This window comes from Rhipicephalus sanguineus, chromosome 6 (genome assembly GCF_013339695.2).
Source record: "Rhipicephalus sanguineus isolate Rsan-2018 chromosome 6, BIME_Rsan_1.4, whole genome shotgun sequence".
Classification (NCBI taxonomy): domain Eukaryota; kingdom Metazoa; phylum Arthropoda; class Arachnida; order Ixodida; family Ixodidae; genus Rhipicephalus; species Rhipicephalus sanguineus.
This window is the reverse complement of record NC_051181.1, coordinates 173,622,950-173,640,947: the sequence shown is the minus strand read 5'-3', so window position 1 is coordinate 173,640,947 and position 17,998 is coordinate 173,622,950. Positions and strand designations below refer to the sequence as shown.

General features: G+C 49.5%; 1 protein-coding gene across 1 annotated transcript in view; it reads right to left on the bottom strand.

Annotated features, from left to right (window-relative positions):
* LOC119397066 (probable Dol-P-Man:Man(7)GlcNAc(2)-PP-Dol alpha-1,6-mannosyltransferase) overlaps positions 1–16,604 on the bottom strand; it is a 67,438-nt gene extending 50,834 nt beyond the window's left edge. Inside the window, exons 1-5 of the mRNA XM_037664497.2 lie at positions 16,172–16,604; positions 15,988–16,118; positions 15,762–15,894; positions 15,511–15,684; positions 15,256–15,450 (exon numbers count right to left, since the gene is read on the bottom strand). Of these exons, the coding sequence (XP_037520425.1) occupies positions 15,256–15,450; positions 15,511–15,684; positions 15,762–15,894; positions 15,988–16,118; positions 16,172–16,190 (652 nt within the window). The 5' untranslated portion in view covers positions 16,191–16,604. The remainder of the gene's footprint in view (positions 1–15,255; positions 15,451–15,510; positions 15,685–15,761; positions 15,895–15,987; positions 16,119–16,171) is intronic.
* Positions 16,605–17,998: the final 1,394 nt, after the last annotated feature.

Genomic DNA, 17,998 nt, shown 5'->3' with positions numbered 1-17,998 from the left:
TTTGTATCCGTGTCAAATAAACAAACAGTGCTACGGTGAACTAGCACCAACGAAAACGCTTGAGCCGGTAGATTCAACGTTTAATGACCATGGTCATTTCATATTACGGCGTGGGAAAACCGGCAAAACAATCGCTTATCAGTCCAAGATGGTGGCGCCCGTGAATCGAAAATAAAATCGTGTATCCTGTATCGCGCCAATTGCGGAACTGCGGCTGAGCGCATCTGCACGGTGCGTGCACATAGGTCTGAGTAGACGGAGGAAGACGACGATCGCAGGTCTTTGGAATAAACCTTGTTTTACTTGTGGTTCTGGCCTGTGTCAGCTACGTTACTTCAGTGGCGACGAAGATGGAACATTACTCCGGTATAATCTTCGGCTGAAGGCGGATGACCAGAAGACATGGGATCTCGCCCACCAGCTTTCGATGGAGCAGCGGGAAGCTGGGGTACGTACCGCATACGTCTTGAAGCCTTCTTCGAGGACATGAAGTAACGGATCCCAGGAAGCGCCGCGCCTTGCTGATTTCTTCGCTGAGCGACAGCGTTGTACGGATATTACAAGAACGCAATCCAAGCACCCCGGTCAACACCTTAAGCTACGACCAGGTTGTGGAATGTTTGGAAGATCAGTACAACCCGCAAGCTAATGAAATTGCAGCCAGTTATGCGTTTTTCATGCAGAAGCAAAAGGAAGGCGAGAGTGTGCGAGATTTCATCGCGGAAGTCAGGAGGCTAGCCGAAAGCTGCAACTTCGGTAGTATGATGGACCGTATGTTATGAGATCGCATCGTTTGCGGTATCCGGGACAACGACGCACGGCGTTCTTTGTTGACGCGAGCTACGCTGACCTTGAAAGAGGCCGAGGACTTCGCCAGGGCTTCCGAGAAGGCACAAGAAGACGTCCGTGACATGCGGGAGACTGGCGTGGGCAACGGAAGTGCTACCATGAACGCCCTGCTGCGACTACGACGACGTGAGTCCCGGGCGCCGAGCAGCAACCTGGAAAGCAGTCGCCCACTGTGCGAACGTTGCGACGGGCCGCATGATTCCAACGTGTGCCGCCATCGAAACACCAAACGCCGTATGTGCGGGAGGAAAGGTCACTTGGCCAGGGTATGCCTCAGGAGTCGTTCCCGGACGTCAGGTGCATATGTCGTGGAAGAAGATGAAAGTGAGAGCGAAGAATTTATGCTTGCCTTGGTGGCACACAGTGCGACCGACAGGGACGTCTCGCGGCCTCTCGAGAAGGTTTTGACGTGGGGAGGGCAGGAACTGAGCATGATAATCGACACGGGCTCACCGGTGAGTGTGATTCCAGTGAGTGTATACGAGAGACACAGAAGGCGGTGGCCAGCTCTCGCAAAAACTGCCCTGCGGCTATCATGCTTTCTTGGACCCCTGCCCGTCATTGGCAAGTTAACCATGGACGTGAAGTCTGGGACAGTAACTGTGACCAGTACGTTAGTGGTGGTGGGCTGTCAAGGACCACTCCTCTGCGGCCGGCGTACAATCGAGGAATTTTGCAAGGCCGGCGTGTCTCTTTTGGACGCCAACAGCGCTGCGTGTGTAAACTTTGTTCAACAGAATGCGCAGTTGAAAGCCCTACTGGACGAATTTTCGCAGCTGTTTGACAACAAACTGGGTTGCTGTGAAGGGCCTCCCGTTAAGCTACACATCAAGAAAGGTGCTCGGCCTCGTTTTTGCAAAGCACGGACCGTGCCTTATGCAATGCGTGCCCAAGTCTCAGCAGAGATTGATCGCCTGGTGGAAGAAGGAGTGCTTTCCCAGATCAGCGTCTCTGAATAGGCAACGCCGGTAGTCCCCGTGGCGAAAAAGAACGGTGACATAAGACTCTGCGGGGACTTCAAGTTAACGGTGAATCCGGCTACTTACTTGGAACAGTATCCTCTGCCGAAAGTTGACGATATCTTTGCAGCGCTTGCTGGAGGTGAAGTCTTTAGTACGTTGGACCTACGTAACGCATACAACCAGCTTCCTCTAGACGCCGAAGCTAAAAGGATCGCAGTGCTGAACACGCATAAGGGACTCTACTGTTACAATAGCCTCGCTTTTGGAATCGCTTCAGCCCCAGCTCTGTTCCAAAGACGCATGGAATCGGTCCTCCGAGGTCTGCCAGGGGTGGAAGTCTACCTAGATGACATTATTGTCACGGAAAAGAAGCACGATATGTCGGTATTGCGACAAGTGTTCCAACGACTGCAGGACAGCGGCCTGAAGCTGAATAAAACCAAATGCAGATTCCGAGAAAAGCAAGTGACATTTCTGGGCCACCGCATCGACGAAAAAGGCCTGCATCCTTTGCAAGACAATCTCGGCGCCATACTAGGTGCACCATCGCCAACTTCGGTGAGCCAGTTGAAATTTTCTGGGCTTAATCACGTATTACTCCAAATTCTTGCCTAACCTCTCAACCATGCTAGCGCCACTGTACGCATTGCTGACGAAGGGAGTTGCCTGGAAATGGGGCCAGGCGCAAGAAAGCGCATTTCAAGAAGCGAAGAAGGCTATGAAAAAGGCAAACTTTCTAATTCATTATGATCCTTGTAAGCCACTTAGGCTTGAATGTGATGCTTCCATGTATGGTTTGGGTGCTGTGCTGTCTCATCGCATCAACGGCAAAGATTATCCGATAGGTTTTCGATCGAGAACATTGACTGCTGCAGAGAAAAACTACTCGCAGTTGGAAAAGGAAGGGCTTGCCTTAGTTTTCAGTGTGACCAAGTTTCGAGATTATCTTTTTGGCAACCGGTTTACGCTGGTCACTGATCACAAGCCATTGACCGGGCTTTTTCATCAGGACAAGCCCATTCCACAAATGGCAGCGGCAAGGATCCAACGCTGGGCATTACTTTTGTCAGCGTATCAGTATGAGCTCGAATATCGGAAAGGACAGCTGAATGGTAACGCCAATGCTTTGAGCCGCTTACCTCTGACTAATCAAGAAAGCGCAACAGAAAGCTCTTCGGTAGAATATGTGCTGCACGCGCAAGCTTTTAACGAGTTTGCTCTGTGTCCCCAGAAGCTAGCAGAGAACACCGCTGAAGATAGAGTGCTTTGTCAAGTAATGACATGGATTATGCGGGGTTGGCCAGGAGAACTGAGTGCGGGACAACAGTGTTTCCGTCCTTTCTTCACTCGTAAGGATGAGCTGACAGTGAGCAACGGATTAGTTTATTGGGGTCATCGTGTCATTTTGCCAGAGAGAGCGCGTTCTTTCATGTTGGAAGAATTACACGAAAGCCATCCGGGCATCACGGCAATGAAGAGCCTTGCACGCGCGTTGTTTTGGTATCCGGCTCTGGACCACGATATAGAGAGTCTGGTAAAATGTTGTCCGCACTGTGTGCAGTGTATGCCACTACCTGCGGCTCAGGTTCCTTCAAGTTGGCCTGAAACTGACAAGCGTTGGTCTCGGCTGCATGTCGACGTTGCTAGTCCTGTGGAAGGTCACATGATCCTTGTGCTGGTGGACGCAGGTACGAAATGGATAGAGGCAGTCCCACTCAAAACAGCGACGGCTGACACCACAGTGGAAGTTCTTCGGAGTATTTTCACTCGTTTCGGCTTGCCTCACACAGTGGTGTCCGATAATGGGCCCCAATTCACCAGTGTGGTGACAAAGACCTTCTTTCGGGATAACCATGTCCGTCACGTGACAACTGCCCCTTATTATCCGCAGTCGAACGGCGCAGCAGAGCGGGCAGTGCGCACTGTCAAGGAAGCACTAAAGAAGAACAAAGTAGGGTCACTGAAATGTCGGCTTGCTAAATTCTTGCTTTGGTACAGGGTAACGCTGGTAAAGGATGGCAAATCGCCCGCAGAGATGTTGCTAGGTGCCCAACCAAGAACCAGACTAAGTGCTCATTTCCCGGTGCGAGAGGACACAAAAGAGACAGTCAAGGCTGCAGCACCACCTTCCCGGTTGATTCTTCCTGGAACACGAGTTTGGTCACGACAGTATAACCGCAGTGGACAGAGATGGCTGCCTGGTACGGTGACGGCAGCCAGCGGGGGTCGGCTGCTTACTGTTGATACGGAAGAAGGAGAACAGCGACGACATGTCGACCAAGTGCGACTTCAGGAAGCTCAGCAAGCGCAGCAAGAAGCCTCTGTGACCCATTCAAGGGAGAGCGAAACGAACATCGGTGATGAAGGTTCGCTGCCACAACAACTACCCGCAAAGGAATCCGGCGCACAAACAGACGAAGGGGCGGGTACAGACCAGCCTGCAAGCGCTGTGGAAGACCCTGTCCTACCCAGACGTTCAACTCGCAAAAGAAGAGTTCCGGACAGGTTTTAGAAAGAAGCGCAATTTCTCACCAGACACTCTAGGGGAAGGAAGTGTTGTATCGCGCCAATTGCAGAACTGCGGCTGAGCGCATCTGCACGGCGCGTGCACATAGGTCTGAGTAGACGGAGGAAGACGACGATCGCAGGTCTTTGGAATAAACCTTGTTTTACTTGTGGTTCTGACCTGTGTCAGCTACGTTACTTCAGTGTATACCCGATGCATTACCTAATACTGTCACACGGCCAGGCGGCCGCTTCTAGCGCGAGGGGGAATTAGTGAGAGCACAGCAAATCAGTAACTCTTCTTTGTCATTTTGACATATTGCCATGCGCGCTTCTTTTTGTCATTTTTATCTAACTAGTCCGTTGCACGCATAGCTGCCACCTTGCGCAAGCCAAGCCCTAATGTCTAGGAACCTTCCAGATTATCTTAGAATCTTCTTATAGGCTTGAGCGCACAAACGAGAACAGTTGAGATTGTTAGAATAACAGAGAGCTGAGCTAGTTGGTACGTATTCATTAAAAAGCATTAACAGCCATAGAAAAGAATTTTAGGACGGTAAAACTTAAGCCATCGGTAGTTAGGCAACGTGCTGTCGACCTTCTGTTAAGACATAATCTTGAGAGAATAGCTTGTAATGTCAAGAAGGCTAAATCACTTACTTTAGAATTGTTTTTTTCAGCCAAAACACACAAGAACGAGATTCCGTTTCGAGCAATCGTTTCAGAGCAAGGCACCTGGCAAGTCGCCGTATCTAGTTATTTGCAGAACTGCTTAACCTCTTTGAATTTTTCAGACCCTTTTCGTATGCGTAATTCTCAGGTGCTAGTTCAGTTCCTCTCAGAGGAGAACCCCGGCTGTTGTAAAGCTTTTAGTATGGATATTGAAGACCTGTATTATTCTTTGCCGCATAAGGACTTGTTAAAATGTGTTAATGAATGTATTAACGAACAAGGGCATCAGACGGTTTTCACCGATAAATGTGGTGTTTCTACTGGGGCATTTCTAGAAATCCTTTCCATGTATTTAAAGTCGACGCTGGTAGGTTGGAAGGAAGGCGTTTATGTGCAGAAATCAGGGATATGTATTGGTTCTAAGGTTGCTCCGGTTCTTAGTGATTTATACCTTAGCAAGATTGACAGCCTTTTGGAAGGCGCCTTAGGTAATTCGGTTATTAAGGTTTTTCGTTATGTGGACGATTACTTGATTTTTTGCAGTGGTGAGGACTTTGAAAAGGTGGTAACTTTTTCAAAAGTAACAAAAGAGGTGCCTCAGAATAATGGAATACAATTTCTAGACATTTCCTTAACGTTCCAGAAGAACCACGTGTGCTGGCAGTATTCTCCTAGATCTTCGAAACCGCTGTTAAATTTTTCGTCGAAGCACTCGAAGGTTGTAAAAAAACGGCATCGCCATGTCTTGCCTTAAGTCAGCCCTTACCAAATCGTGTGAGCACAAAATGTAAGATAGCTTTAGCGCACAAGTTACGCGTCTTTTAGATGTAGGGTATCCTCATGATGCAGTGGCCACGGTCGCTGAACGTTTAAAGAAGTCTATTGTGTTAAGTCCGAGCATGGTTGCAGAAAGCGATAGGAAGAAACGTGTCGTAGGTATACCGTACATTCATTGCATATCTCATAGGCTAAAGAAAGTAGGAAGTAGATACGGCGTTAATGTTGTTTTCACGGCTGCCAATAAGCTAGGTAAGATTTGTGCCGCTGTGCAGAGAAAGAATGAGCGAGTAAAAGACAAGAAGCGGACCGATATTTGTTTCGTAAAACACACCAACAAATTCACTGATTGCCGTACGAGTGTGGTGTATAAGGTCCCTTTCAGCTGCGGCCGCTTCTACGTAGGACAGACGGGCCGATGCATTAACCAGAGATTGTTGGAACATAAGAGATCGCTAACAGGAGGCTCACCTTCTAATCTATCTTTACATTGTCGAGACTGTAAGTGCACGGCAAAATTCGATGAATGCGCAGTGCTGTACCAGCATAGAAAATGAAGAAACGCGCCTGATGACTGAAGCATGGCATATAGAGAATAGTGGTAGCGCACGCGTGAGCCAACCGTCGATTAACTTGCATAAAGATGAAATCAAATGCCTTAACAGTTATCTTCCACGTAGACCGCCACGCGTGCCAGATTGATAAGTTCGCCTGTTGCATGGGCATGCGCAGATAAGTTTTCGTGCCTTCTTTCTTTTCAGCCGTTGTGCGTCTTCTCAGTTATTAGTCAGCGTTTGTGGTGTCCTGACCTATTTCTTGTGTCCGTGTTTGCACGCCCTGTCTCTTTTAAATGCGAAGCATTTCTTAGTGAACTTCTGTGACTTTGAGTGTATCTATCTATCTATCTATCTATCTATCTATCTATCTATCTAGTCGCCTACGACTTTGTGCTCTCCTGGTCGCTTGGTTCATCGAGTGTGCACCAAAATTGGTATGGCGTAACATGACTGTATAACGAACATAAATGACAAGTCATAACATGAAAATCATGACACGCCTGTCATGTACAGCATGATTTACATGCTACGCTCATGGTGCGCTGGCGGCCGTTTCGCTAGTTTGATATACACCAAAATTGGTATCTTGCGACGTGACTGTGTGACGAACATAAATAACACGAGTTAACATGAAAATCATGACACGCATGTCATGCACAGCATGACTTACGTGCCACGCTCATGGTGCGCTGGGTGCCGTTTCGCTAGCTTTATATACACCAAAATTGGTATCTTGCGACGTGAACGTGTAATGAACATAAATAACACGAGTTAACATGAAAGTCATGACACGTATGTCATGTACAGCATGACTTGCGTGCCACGCTCATGGGGCGCTGGCGGCCGTTTCTCTAGCTTGATCGACCCCGAAGTTGGTATTGCGCGATGTTACTGTGTGACGAACATAAATAATAGGAGTTAACATGAAAACCATGACACGCATTTTCCTCAATGACATACAAGATGATGTATGCAGCTCTTTGCTGGCTGCTTCGCATTACATCGATTCCCACAATGCGTGGGATCTGCCGGCTCTCATTTTACTTGTAAACAAGGCTCCTGTGTGGGAGCCGACGCGTCCTTGTGTGTGTGTGCTTGCGTACGTGTGTGTGTGTGTTTGCTCGCGAGTGTGCTCGTGCGTGTGTGTGTTTGCGCGGGCGCGTGTGTGTGCTCTTGTGTGTGTGTGTGCTCACGCGCATGTGTGTGTTTGCTCGCGTGGGTGCGCGTGCGTGTGTGTGTGTGTGCTCGTGCGCGTCTGTGCTCGCATGTGTGCTCGCGCGTGTGTGTGTGTGTGTTTGCTCGCGCGTGCGTGTGTGTGTGCGCGCGAGCTCGCGCGCACGTGTATGTGTGTGTGCTTGCGCATGCGTGTGTGTGTGTGCCAGCGTGTGTATGCGTGCGCGCGCGCGTGTGTGTGTGTATGTGTGTGTGTGATTTTTTGCTTTAGTCGGCTGAGTGCCTCGGGTTTTCCAACGTCACCACGTATCATCCCAACCAGACGGGCTTCCGTCAGACTTCAAACTTCTGCGTCTTGATCTAACTTGAAACCTTACCACAAATATATGCTGAAGTCATCTTCGTTCCATAGCTGCACTCATACAGATCACAATGTGTGGCATTCAAAATTCATATAATTCATGCTCATGCTTACGCTGCTGTAAGAGTTGGGTCTAGTCAGAAAAATAAATTATGTCATGCTTTGTGGTGTCCTGACCTATTTCTTGTGTCCGTGTTTGCACGCCCTGTCTCTTTTTAGTTGAGATTATTCTTGAACTAACGCGGCCACCAGCGATAAGGCTCAAATGTTCGATGCTGCACGTATAAATGCCGAGGTGCCTAACCGCGGAGCAGTTCATCGACGGCCGAGGCTCTGTTCGCCACTATCAGTGTACAGTGTGTATAGCTGTAGTTTTTCTTTCCGTTTCCCGGCCACAAGTTCGGCCAAATAAAGAGTTTCATCTTGAACACGCCGACTGCTGCCTTCGTCGACATCACAACCTCGTGACATCTGGTGGAGGTGCTTCCCAGTCCATGTACTGAATGCCCCCCTCCAGCCGTGAGCCAAGCCCACACCGTCAAGGGGACATTGATACCAACTAGCAAGCCAGCCGCAGGCAGCAAGGTCTCCCACCAGAATACGGACCCCTAACCAACAAGATCAAGACCACGACGACGAAGACGACAGGCACCATGATGGCTGCCGTGTCACCTCAACGAGTCGCCATGAATCAGCCCGGGAAGCCGCCGACTTTCTGTGGATCATCGATTGAAGACCCAGAAAGTTGGCTGGAGGCATACGACCGAGTCGCCACCTTCAACAACTGGGACTCCGAAGAAAAACTGCATCACGTCTACTTCTACCTAGAAGACGCCGCGAAGACGTGATTCGAGAACAGAGAATCTGGGCTACAAACCTGGGATCTCTTTCGGACGACGTTCCTAAGCGAGTTCACGAGTGTGGTCCACAAGGAACGGGCTGCAGCTATGCTGGAGACCCGTGTGCTGCTGCCCAATGAAAACATTGCCATTTATACGGAAGAAATGAATCGCCTGTTTAGACACGCCGACCCAAGTATGCCCGAAGAGAAGAAAGTCAGGTTCCTCATGCGGGGTGTAAAACAAGAACTCTTCGCTGGATTAATAATGAACTCACCGAAGACGGTCGCTGAATTTGCTTCGAAGGCTTTGACAATCGAGAAAACACGTGAGAGGCGAACACGGCAATACAACCGCAGCTTCTTGGCCGCAAGCTATGCTGAAGTTCAAGTGCTAGGAACCGCCGACCTGAGTGAGACGATTAGAGCAATCGTACAAGAGGAGCTGCGAAAAATTCTACCTTCATCGCAACCTCAGGTGGATTCCATCGCTGACATCATGCGCCAGAAGATCCAACAATCGCTGGGCGCTCCTCAGCTAGCAGAGCCACAGCCGCAAGCTATGAGCTATGCTGCTGCAGCCCGCCTTCATGCTGCTCCCCTACGCCAAGACGCTAAACCGCCGCAGTACCGTCGCCAGACGCCACCGCCGCAACCGACGCCCTAGTGTCCGCCTGTCAGCCAGCGCTACACACCTAGGAAGACCGACGTATGGCGCGCCCCTGACTACCGCCCGCTCTGCTACCACTGCGGGGAAGCCGGCCATACCTACCGTTGTTGCCAATACCGCCAGATGGGACTACACGGCTTCACAGTCAACACGCTGTGTCCAGAGCGATGTGAACGACCACGCGACATCGCCGACTACCTCGCAGGAGCGCAATGGACCCCCCGAGGACCTTCCCGATCGCCGTTGCCAGGCCGCTACATCTCTCCCCAACGCCGACTATACACTTGCCCAACCCGAGGTCGGTCACCTAGCCCGTATCCAAAAAACTAAGGGCAGCAACCGATGGAGGTGCGGTTGCTGTACGACGAAATACCGAAGATCCTCTGCCGCCGCCGACGACACTGCAACGAAATCTAAAGAGCATGCCTCAAGCCGAATGGAGCCCTGACGTCGAAACATTGCGGCCCGAAGAGGACCTGACGACGCAACATCGAAGCAGCGGCACAAGCCGATGTAGCCGTGTTCCGACGCTGCGACCTAATCGCAACGCTAGGTGACGAACAAGCGACCTCAACGTTTTCATCGATGGCCACAACGTCACTGCTCTCGTCGAGACTGGAGCTGACTATTCCGTCATCAGCAGGCCGTTCGCTGCAAAGTTAAAGATAGTTAGGACTGCTTGGGAAGGCCCCGAAATTTGGACCGCTGGCGGCCATCTAATAACGCCATCTGGAGTCTGCACAGCAAGAGTCACCATCAATAATTGCTCGCATTTACCCTGCGAGCTTCGTAATCTTGCAACATTACTCCAGGTATGCCATACTTGGCATGGAGTTCTTAAACCATCACGGCACCGTCATCGACTTAAGAACCAAGTCGATAACTATCGTCGGACAAAGCGACACCGCCAGATACGAACCCATGTCAACATGCCCTAAACGTGCTCGAGGATCAAGTCACCATTCCGCCTAGATCCAGCATCAGAATTCCCGTCGGCACCATAAAGGCTGAAGACATCGAAGGTGTCATTGAGAGCAATCAGCGTTTGCTGCTAGACCGTGACATTTGCGTCGCAAGAGGCATTGCTCAGTTGCATGAAGGAAAAGGAAGCGTGATGCTAACGAACTTCACCCAAGAATACAGACACGTGAGCAGGGGCACAACAATTGCGTACATCGAAGAAATCTTGGCTGTCACTAATGTGTATGCCTTTTCAGATTCTGATGAAGCTACAACAATGACCCCAATGCCTGAGCCATCCTTCGACGCAAACCCAAGTCTTTCCGCTTTCACAGCAACAGCTTTGTTGCCTTCTGCAGGAATACAAGGACTGTTTCTCATCGTCGTCGTGTGTCCGACAAACGCCGCTTGCTAAGCACAGCATTATAACAGAAGAAAATGCTCGACCACTCCGTCAGAGCCCCTACTGGGTTTCGACGCGGGAACAGGAGAAACAAGTCGACAAAATGCTACGCGACAACACCATCCAGCCGTCCAAGAGTTCGTGGGCATCTCCCGTGGTGTTATTGAAGAAGAAGGATGGGACCCTATGTTTCTGCATCGATTATCGTCGCCTGAACAAAATCACAAAGAAGGATGTGTACCCTCTCCCACGGATAGACAACCCCCTGGATCAACTCCACAATGCGAAGTACTTTTCGTCGATGGACCTCAAGACCGGCTACTGGAAAATCGAAGTCGATGAGAGGGACCGAGAAAAGAGTGCCTTTATAACACCAGACGGCCTGTTCAAGTTCAAGGTAATGCCCTTTGGTCTTTGCTCGGCACTTGCGACGTTCCAGCGCATTATGGACACCATGCTGGCTGGCTTGAAGTGGCAGGCGTGCCTTGTGTACTTGGACGACATCGTTGTGTTTGCCTCAAACTTCAACGAACATCTCCGGCGCCTTGAAGCTGTACTTCAAGCAACCAAGACCTCCGGACTCACCCTAAAGCCAGAAAAATGCTGCTTCGCGTATGATGAATTCTTGTTCTTGGGCCATGTCATTAGCAGGTCTGGAGTTCGCCCAGACCCACGGAAAACCGCTGCCATTGCTGCCTTCCCGCCGCCCACAGACAAAAAGGGCGTACGCTGATTTCTCATCTTGTGCGGCTATTACAGACGCTCCGTCAAGAAATGTTCACGCATCGCCGAAACCCTAACTCGCCTCACGAAGAGCGACGTCGAATTCAAGTGGGAAATAGCGCAAGTCGAGGTATTTCAGGAACTGGAACGACGCCTGCAGACGCCCCCTGCGATACTTGCGCATTTTGACGAATACGCCAATGCGGAAAATCCACACCGATGCAAGCAGCATAGGACTCGGCGCCGTCCTTGTGCAGAGGACCGACGTACTGGAAAGGGTTATCAGCTATGCTAGCCGGTCGCTATTCAAGGCTGAAGCCAACTATTCTACAACAGTAAAGGAGTGCCTTGCCATCATCTGGGCTACATCCAAGTTTCGCCCCTACCTCTACGGCAGGCCCTTCAAGGTTCTGAGCAACCATCACGCCTTGTGTTGGCTAGCACTGAAGGGCCCTTCAGGTCGCCTCACACGGTGGAGCCTAAGACTTCAAGAATTTGACGTTACCATCGTTTACAAGTCTGGAAGAAAACACTCCGACGCCGAATGCCCGTCTCGCACCCCTGTCGACGCACCGCCACAGGACGCTCACGATGATGACTGCCTTCTTGGGAATCATAAGTGCCAACGACTTCGCTGAATGACAGCAAGCCGACCCGGAACTCAGGGGCCTTGTGGAATACTTCGAGGGCAGGACCGCCATTGTTCCGAAAGTATTCAGGTGAGGATTGGCCTCAATTTTCTTGAAAAACGACGTCCTCGTAAAGAAGAACTTCTCTCCGGCCCGGGCCATCTACCTTATCGTTGTACTTTCGGCACTGCGACCAGAAGTTCTGCAGGCCCTGCACGATGACCCGATGGCTGGCCACCTCGGCTTTCCCCGCATACTCGCACTCGCGAGGATACAAGAAAAGTACTACTAGCCATGCTTTACTGCCAATATCGCTCGCTACGTGAGGACATGCCGGGACCGCCAGTGATGCAGGACGCCGCCAACAAGGCCAGAAGGACTTCTGCAGCCCATTGAAGCACCTCGCCGACCGTTCCGGCAAATACGGTATGGACTTACTGGGGCCATTCCCGATGCAGATGACGCCACAGAAGTTGGCATATGGAAGGAGCCCGGCAACTACGCTCGACGCCATGCTACCAAACGTCACCGATGAAGAAAACCTCGACGTGACTGTCTAGCTACAGCGTGCCGAAGAAGCCCGACAACTTGCCTGCCTACGCATCAAGAATCAGCAGACGACCGACAGCCACCATTACAATCTTCGACGACGCTTCGTGGAATACCAGCCCAGTGACCGTGTTAGGGTCTGAATGCTGATACGTCGACATGGACTTAGTAAAAAACTTCTTCGGAGATACTTCGGGCCATACAAGGCTGTTTGATGTCTCGGCGCTCTAGACTACGAGGTCATCCCAGACGGCATCACGAACTCTAAGCGGCACAGTGCATGACCTGAAGTCATCCATGTCGTGCGCCTTAAGCCATTTTATACGTGTTAGCGAACCTTAGGACTGCTTTTTCCTTTATAATTGTATTTTATTTGTGCGTGCACATTTTTCCCCCTTCCATGATCTGTTACGAGCATCAGGATGATGCTTTTTCAGAGGGGGGCAATGCCACGTGCGCTTCTTTTTGTCATTTTTATCTAACTAGTCCATTGCACGCGTAGCCACCACCTTGCGCAAGCCATGCCCTAATGTCTACGAACCTTCCAGATTATCTTAGAATCCTCTTAAAGGCTTGAGCGCGCAAACGCGAACAGTTGAGATTATTCTCGAACTAACGCAGCCACCAGCCATAAGGCTTGAATGTTCGATGCCGCATGTATAAATGCCGACGCGCCTCACCGCAGAGCAGTTCAGCAACGGCCGACGCTCTGTTCGCTGCTATCAGTGTACAGCGTGTATTGCTGTAGTTTTACTTTCTGTTTCCTGGCCACAAGTTTGGCCAAATAAAGAGTTTCATCTTGGACACGCCGACTGCTGCCTTCGTCGATGTCACGACCCCGTGACAATATCATCATCATTTGTGCGACTCCCTCATCTCTATATATAATCATTGTAGAACAGCTCGAGCTAGACTCGAATAAAGCAGTTCCCATAATATATATATATATATATATATATATATATATATATATATATATATATATATATATTCTTTTTTTTCAAGAGAATATTCCTGGCTATCAGTTAAAATATATAAGAGGAAGTCACACTGAAAAATGTAACAACATTTATTCTGAGCTTTCGGCCGGTCCCTGGCCGAAAGCCTGAATAAATGTTATGTCTTTCACTCTGACTTCCTTTTATATATATACATATTTGTCAAGTCCTCTTACCCTCCCATGCCAATTTTGGCATGGGAGGGTAAGAGGACTTGACGAATATCATTGTCAGGTCATGACATGAATAATGTGAAAATCCTGTCGCGTACATAGTCATACCCTTTCCTACGGACACATGTGGCACATACCCGTTTACCGCGGGCCGCGGTGTACGCATATGCACCACAAGTGACTGACAGTTTATATCTACCCAGGAACAGCGAGAACACGCATTCATAATTTAAAACCGACAACGGCAGTGTTGACCTGACGAATGAAAAGAATAACAATTAGGATCCCAGCAGGAATCAAACCCAAGCATTCTATGTGGCAATCAGGCATTCTAGCACAGAGCCACGCCAGGTATATAAACAGGTTTGGAAAAACAGCCTATGCAGGCGTAATGTTGGTGCAACATCAGTCGTGGTTGTGGTGCTGGCTATCTAATTTTACAAGAAAGCAATAAACACTACATATGTACTCCTACGATACAAGTGTCATATCAGATTAACATCTGTGGTTCCAGTGTTGACTCTGCTTTTATAGCAGTCTAATGAACATTATATTTGCATTCCTATGATTCAGCAAGCTATTTGAAGCATTGCTCGACCCCGGAGGAATACATTAACGAAAGTTACGTATGATATTCCCATGATTGCACCACAAAGTGCACTTAGTTTCGAAAGTACTGACGTATGTACTTCAATGTGAAGGCTGATGTTACGTCGCACCATAAGTTACCCTTTAAACGCCAGTGTTGTTGACGTGCCTGCTAAGCACACGATGTGCACACAGCTACTGCACTTACAGAACCACCTCGATCCACCTCGTAACGCTTGGCTCAAAGCCATGAAATACAGCATAGAAGTACTCGCTGACTGCTTCACATGAAGCCAATTCTCACAACGCGTGGAATCTGCCGAACTCCTTTTAACCTGTGAAGATGTCTCGTTTTGTTGGTTTGCACATGGTTGTTTATTTATTTGATGTGCGTGGTTCTTAAGAACAAACCTTCAGCCTTCAGTCAGCACCTGTAACATTCCTTGTACCTAGTGAGCACAAGATGGACAAGTTCGTTACATGACTTGCAAGTGGCTCTTTACGTCACTGCAAGTGGCTTCGCTCGTTTCAGTAGAATGTCTGTAACCAAAGGGGGGTCACTGACTGTGCTTGTGAAAGCTACCAAGAAAATCCCAAATTCTCGGATGTCAGACAAAAACAGATTTCTCACCACCGTGGTTTTTAATAAAAGCATGCAGTCTTTCTATGGCTATAGTGGTCATTCTGACTATTAGTGAAGCATAATTTGCAAATACAGCTTAACTGAATTCCATTCAAACATTACCCCTCAATTAAGACAGACTTCGAGATCAGATTGGCTTCATAATGAGCAGTGGGTCATACTCGGCGAACCTGACTGGCATGGATTTAAGTGGAGTTGTAACAGTCCAAACATGTCACTGCTTACCGAGCAATGCTAGGGCGATGGGGATTCCCCACTTGAAAACGTTGAAGATGCTCAGACGACCAAGGAATATCTCCACGAGGATGATGATGCCCAGGAGGGATGCCAGCTCAGCACGGAAAACAAGGACAGCCACTCCACTTGTGACAATAAGTGGCAAATGGCGTTGTTCCAGCCAGGAGCTATATGCAAGAAACACTGGGAAGAACATATACATGAGAGGCTGTAGTGAAGTCACATTTCTTGTCAGTATCTTACCGAAAATCAAAGCAAAGGTGTTGGGAAGTGGACGTGACATATAGAAGACAAAGTGGAACTGTGACACTGTCAGCAAGGTAAGCCAGTTGGTCATGGCGGAGCCAAATTCTTTCTGGAGAGCCCTGGTGAACTCACGGTATGCACATGCCACCATTGTCCCAAGGACAGCCCTGACTGAAAAAGGGACGTAATTATAATGTGAAACGGTGGTTATCACATCTGAGACGTGCGATCAAGGAGGCCTTACTTACCAATGAACTGTGCAACTATCTTTTCCAAGCCCATCAGGGCGCTCACAGCAACCCAAGGACCAGCAAAAAGGGCAACCATCAGAGGTCCCATAAACGACCTCGGCACAACACCGGGGAATTCCAGGTGGTCGTACTACGTGAAAATGGTTGCGTCAAGGTTTGCGGCCACTCTAGGTAAAATGCAGGACCATGCGTAATGCTGCAACATTTGAGCCAATTAACTTACATTCGAAATGTTCGTTCTATGGTAAATGATGTCGTGTATAGCTTGCAGGTTGAAGCTCTCCTCGACTTTTGTGAACGGACAAACGACGAGATGCACGGCGCAGGCCAGGAGCAGCAACCATTCCACCGAATCTACGGACAAAAGACAAGTCAGCTTTATAGTGATACGAGAAGCGAGAATTCACCTTTGTTTTTTGCCACCATGATGACGTGGGCAAGTTTCAACTTGAAAGTCCTGACAGTAGAGGCGATACAACGTCGACAACCAAATCACAACGGAAGCATTCTCCCATTGAGGTTTTCACATCGATGCCAAGCTAGCAAATACTAGCGGTAAGTTTTATTCCAAAAGATTACGCCTGGAAAGAAAGTGCTGGTCTGTGCATCTGCAGCTGTGGATGCCCAGCCCAGTGTATCGCAACAGCGCCGGCAATCACAAGGACTGGAAGCGAGGAACACACTGCACAGAAATGGAATAGTACGTTGGGCAAGCTCTGCAACAGAGGACGGCGGTAAGTACTTGGGAATTACAACGCCGCTGACACAGCAGCAGAAGCGCTCAACCAGCCAGCAGCACACCACAACTCACGCCGAAACTACCGAAACTAACCGACCGGACTGGATAGTGGATAGGCTTGGTTTCGTTCAGTTTCTTTTTAGAGCTTTCGCTCGTTCTATGGCTTCCATCTTCCATGGCTAGAGCAGCAGCGCCTAGAGCATATCTTGGGTTAATAAATCAATGTTCGTTTTAGTTTTCCAAGTCGTGACATGAAATAAACAACGTAATAAAACGTCAAAAGCACTTATCATGCGTATAAGCTTACCTTAAATAGCCCAAGATGGCAGCACTTGAAGGAATCCTAAAATTACAGCGATTACAGTGTCTGTAAAATCACGGCTGCGGTGAGCACGGTTATGGTATATTCGACAGGTCGTTTTCAAGCGCTCTCGCTCACGAAGCATGCCGAAGAAACGGTACGCGAAGGCTTTAGCCATGCCATCGGTAGCAGCAGCAGCGGCTCCGACGACATCTGTAGCGTTAATTATGGTGGAAGCGCAGTCCGGACCACGACCTGCCCAAGCGCGCGTCCCCGCTCTCGTTCAACCGCTCGTCGTAGGTGGCGCTACCTATAGGGCTGACGTAGAGTTACTGTATATGCTACCTAAAGGTAGCATATACAGTAACTCTAGGCTGACGCGCTGGAGTTTTGAGTACTGTGGCGGAGCCTGGTGGCGTGCGCCGAAGTTGCTTGGGTAGTCAAAAATGGACGCCGACCGGCGAGTTACGCAGGTCTCAGTTGCTTTAAGCGTTTTACTTAATTTTGCGCCTAGTTTTCAGGCTCAAAAAGCGCTTAAAATGTACGCAGGAACTTGTCCACTATGCCTGCAGAGTCTGACATGTTTGACGAGCGATCCCTGCTTCAACAAACCGTGCCGAAAGGTGGTCTGGGCGACGGCTCTGAGCAGCGCGCGGTCCCGAAGCGCGGTCGCCGCCGTTATTGTTGCGTGGTTAATTGCCTCGAACATGGGGGTAAGGATCCTAATGTGCGGTTTTACTGGTTCCCCTGAAAGCCGTACGAAGTGGAGCGACGGAACCGCTGGATACGTGCCGTCCGACGCGTGAAGTGAGTACGCGAGCAAAACGTGGTTTGCAACGTAACGTGCTGATTATTTTTCGTACGCGCGTGCACGCGTTTATATATGTATATATTCCCTGTGTGCAGTCCAGACGGCACGCCGTGGCTGCCGACGGCGATCACGAGGATAGCCGGCATTTCGTGCGAAACGAGAAAAACGATGCCATGAGTCACCCTGCGTATGTGCCTACGATTTTTTCCGGCAGCTTACAGCCGGCTGCTTCCAGCGACCGGCTGTAAACATTGCGCGCCGTCGCTTCTCGGCCGCCACCGCACGCTGACAGTATTTGACGAATTCCCTTAGAAGCAAATGTTGAAAATTACGACCGTGCATGGGGAAAAAGTGTGTTTGCGACTGAATGCGGCAGAAAACGG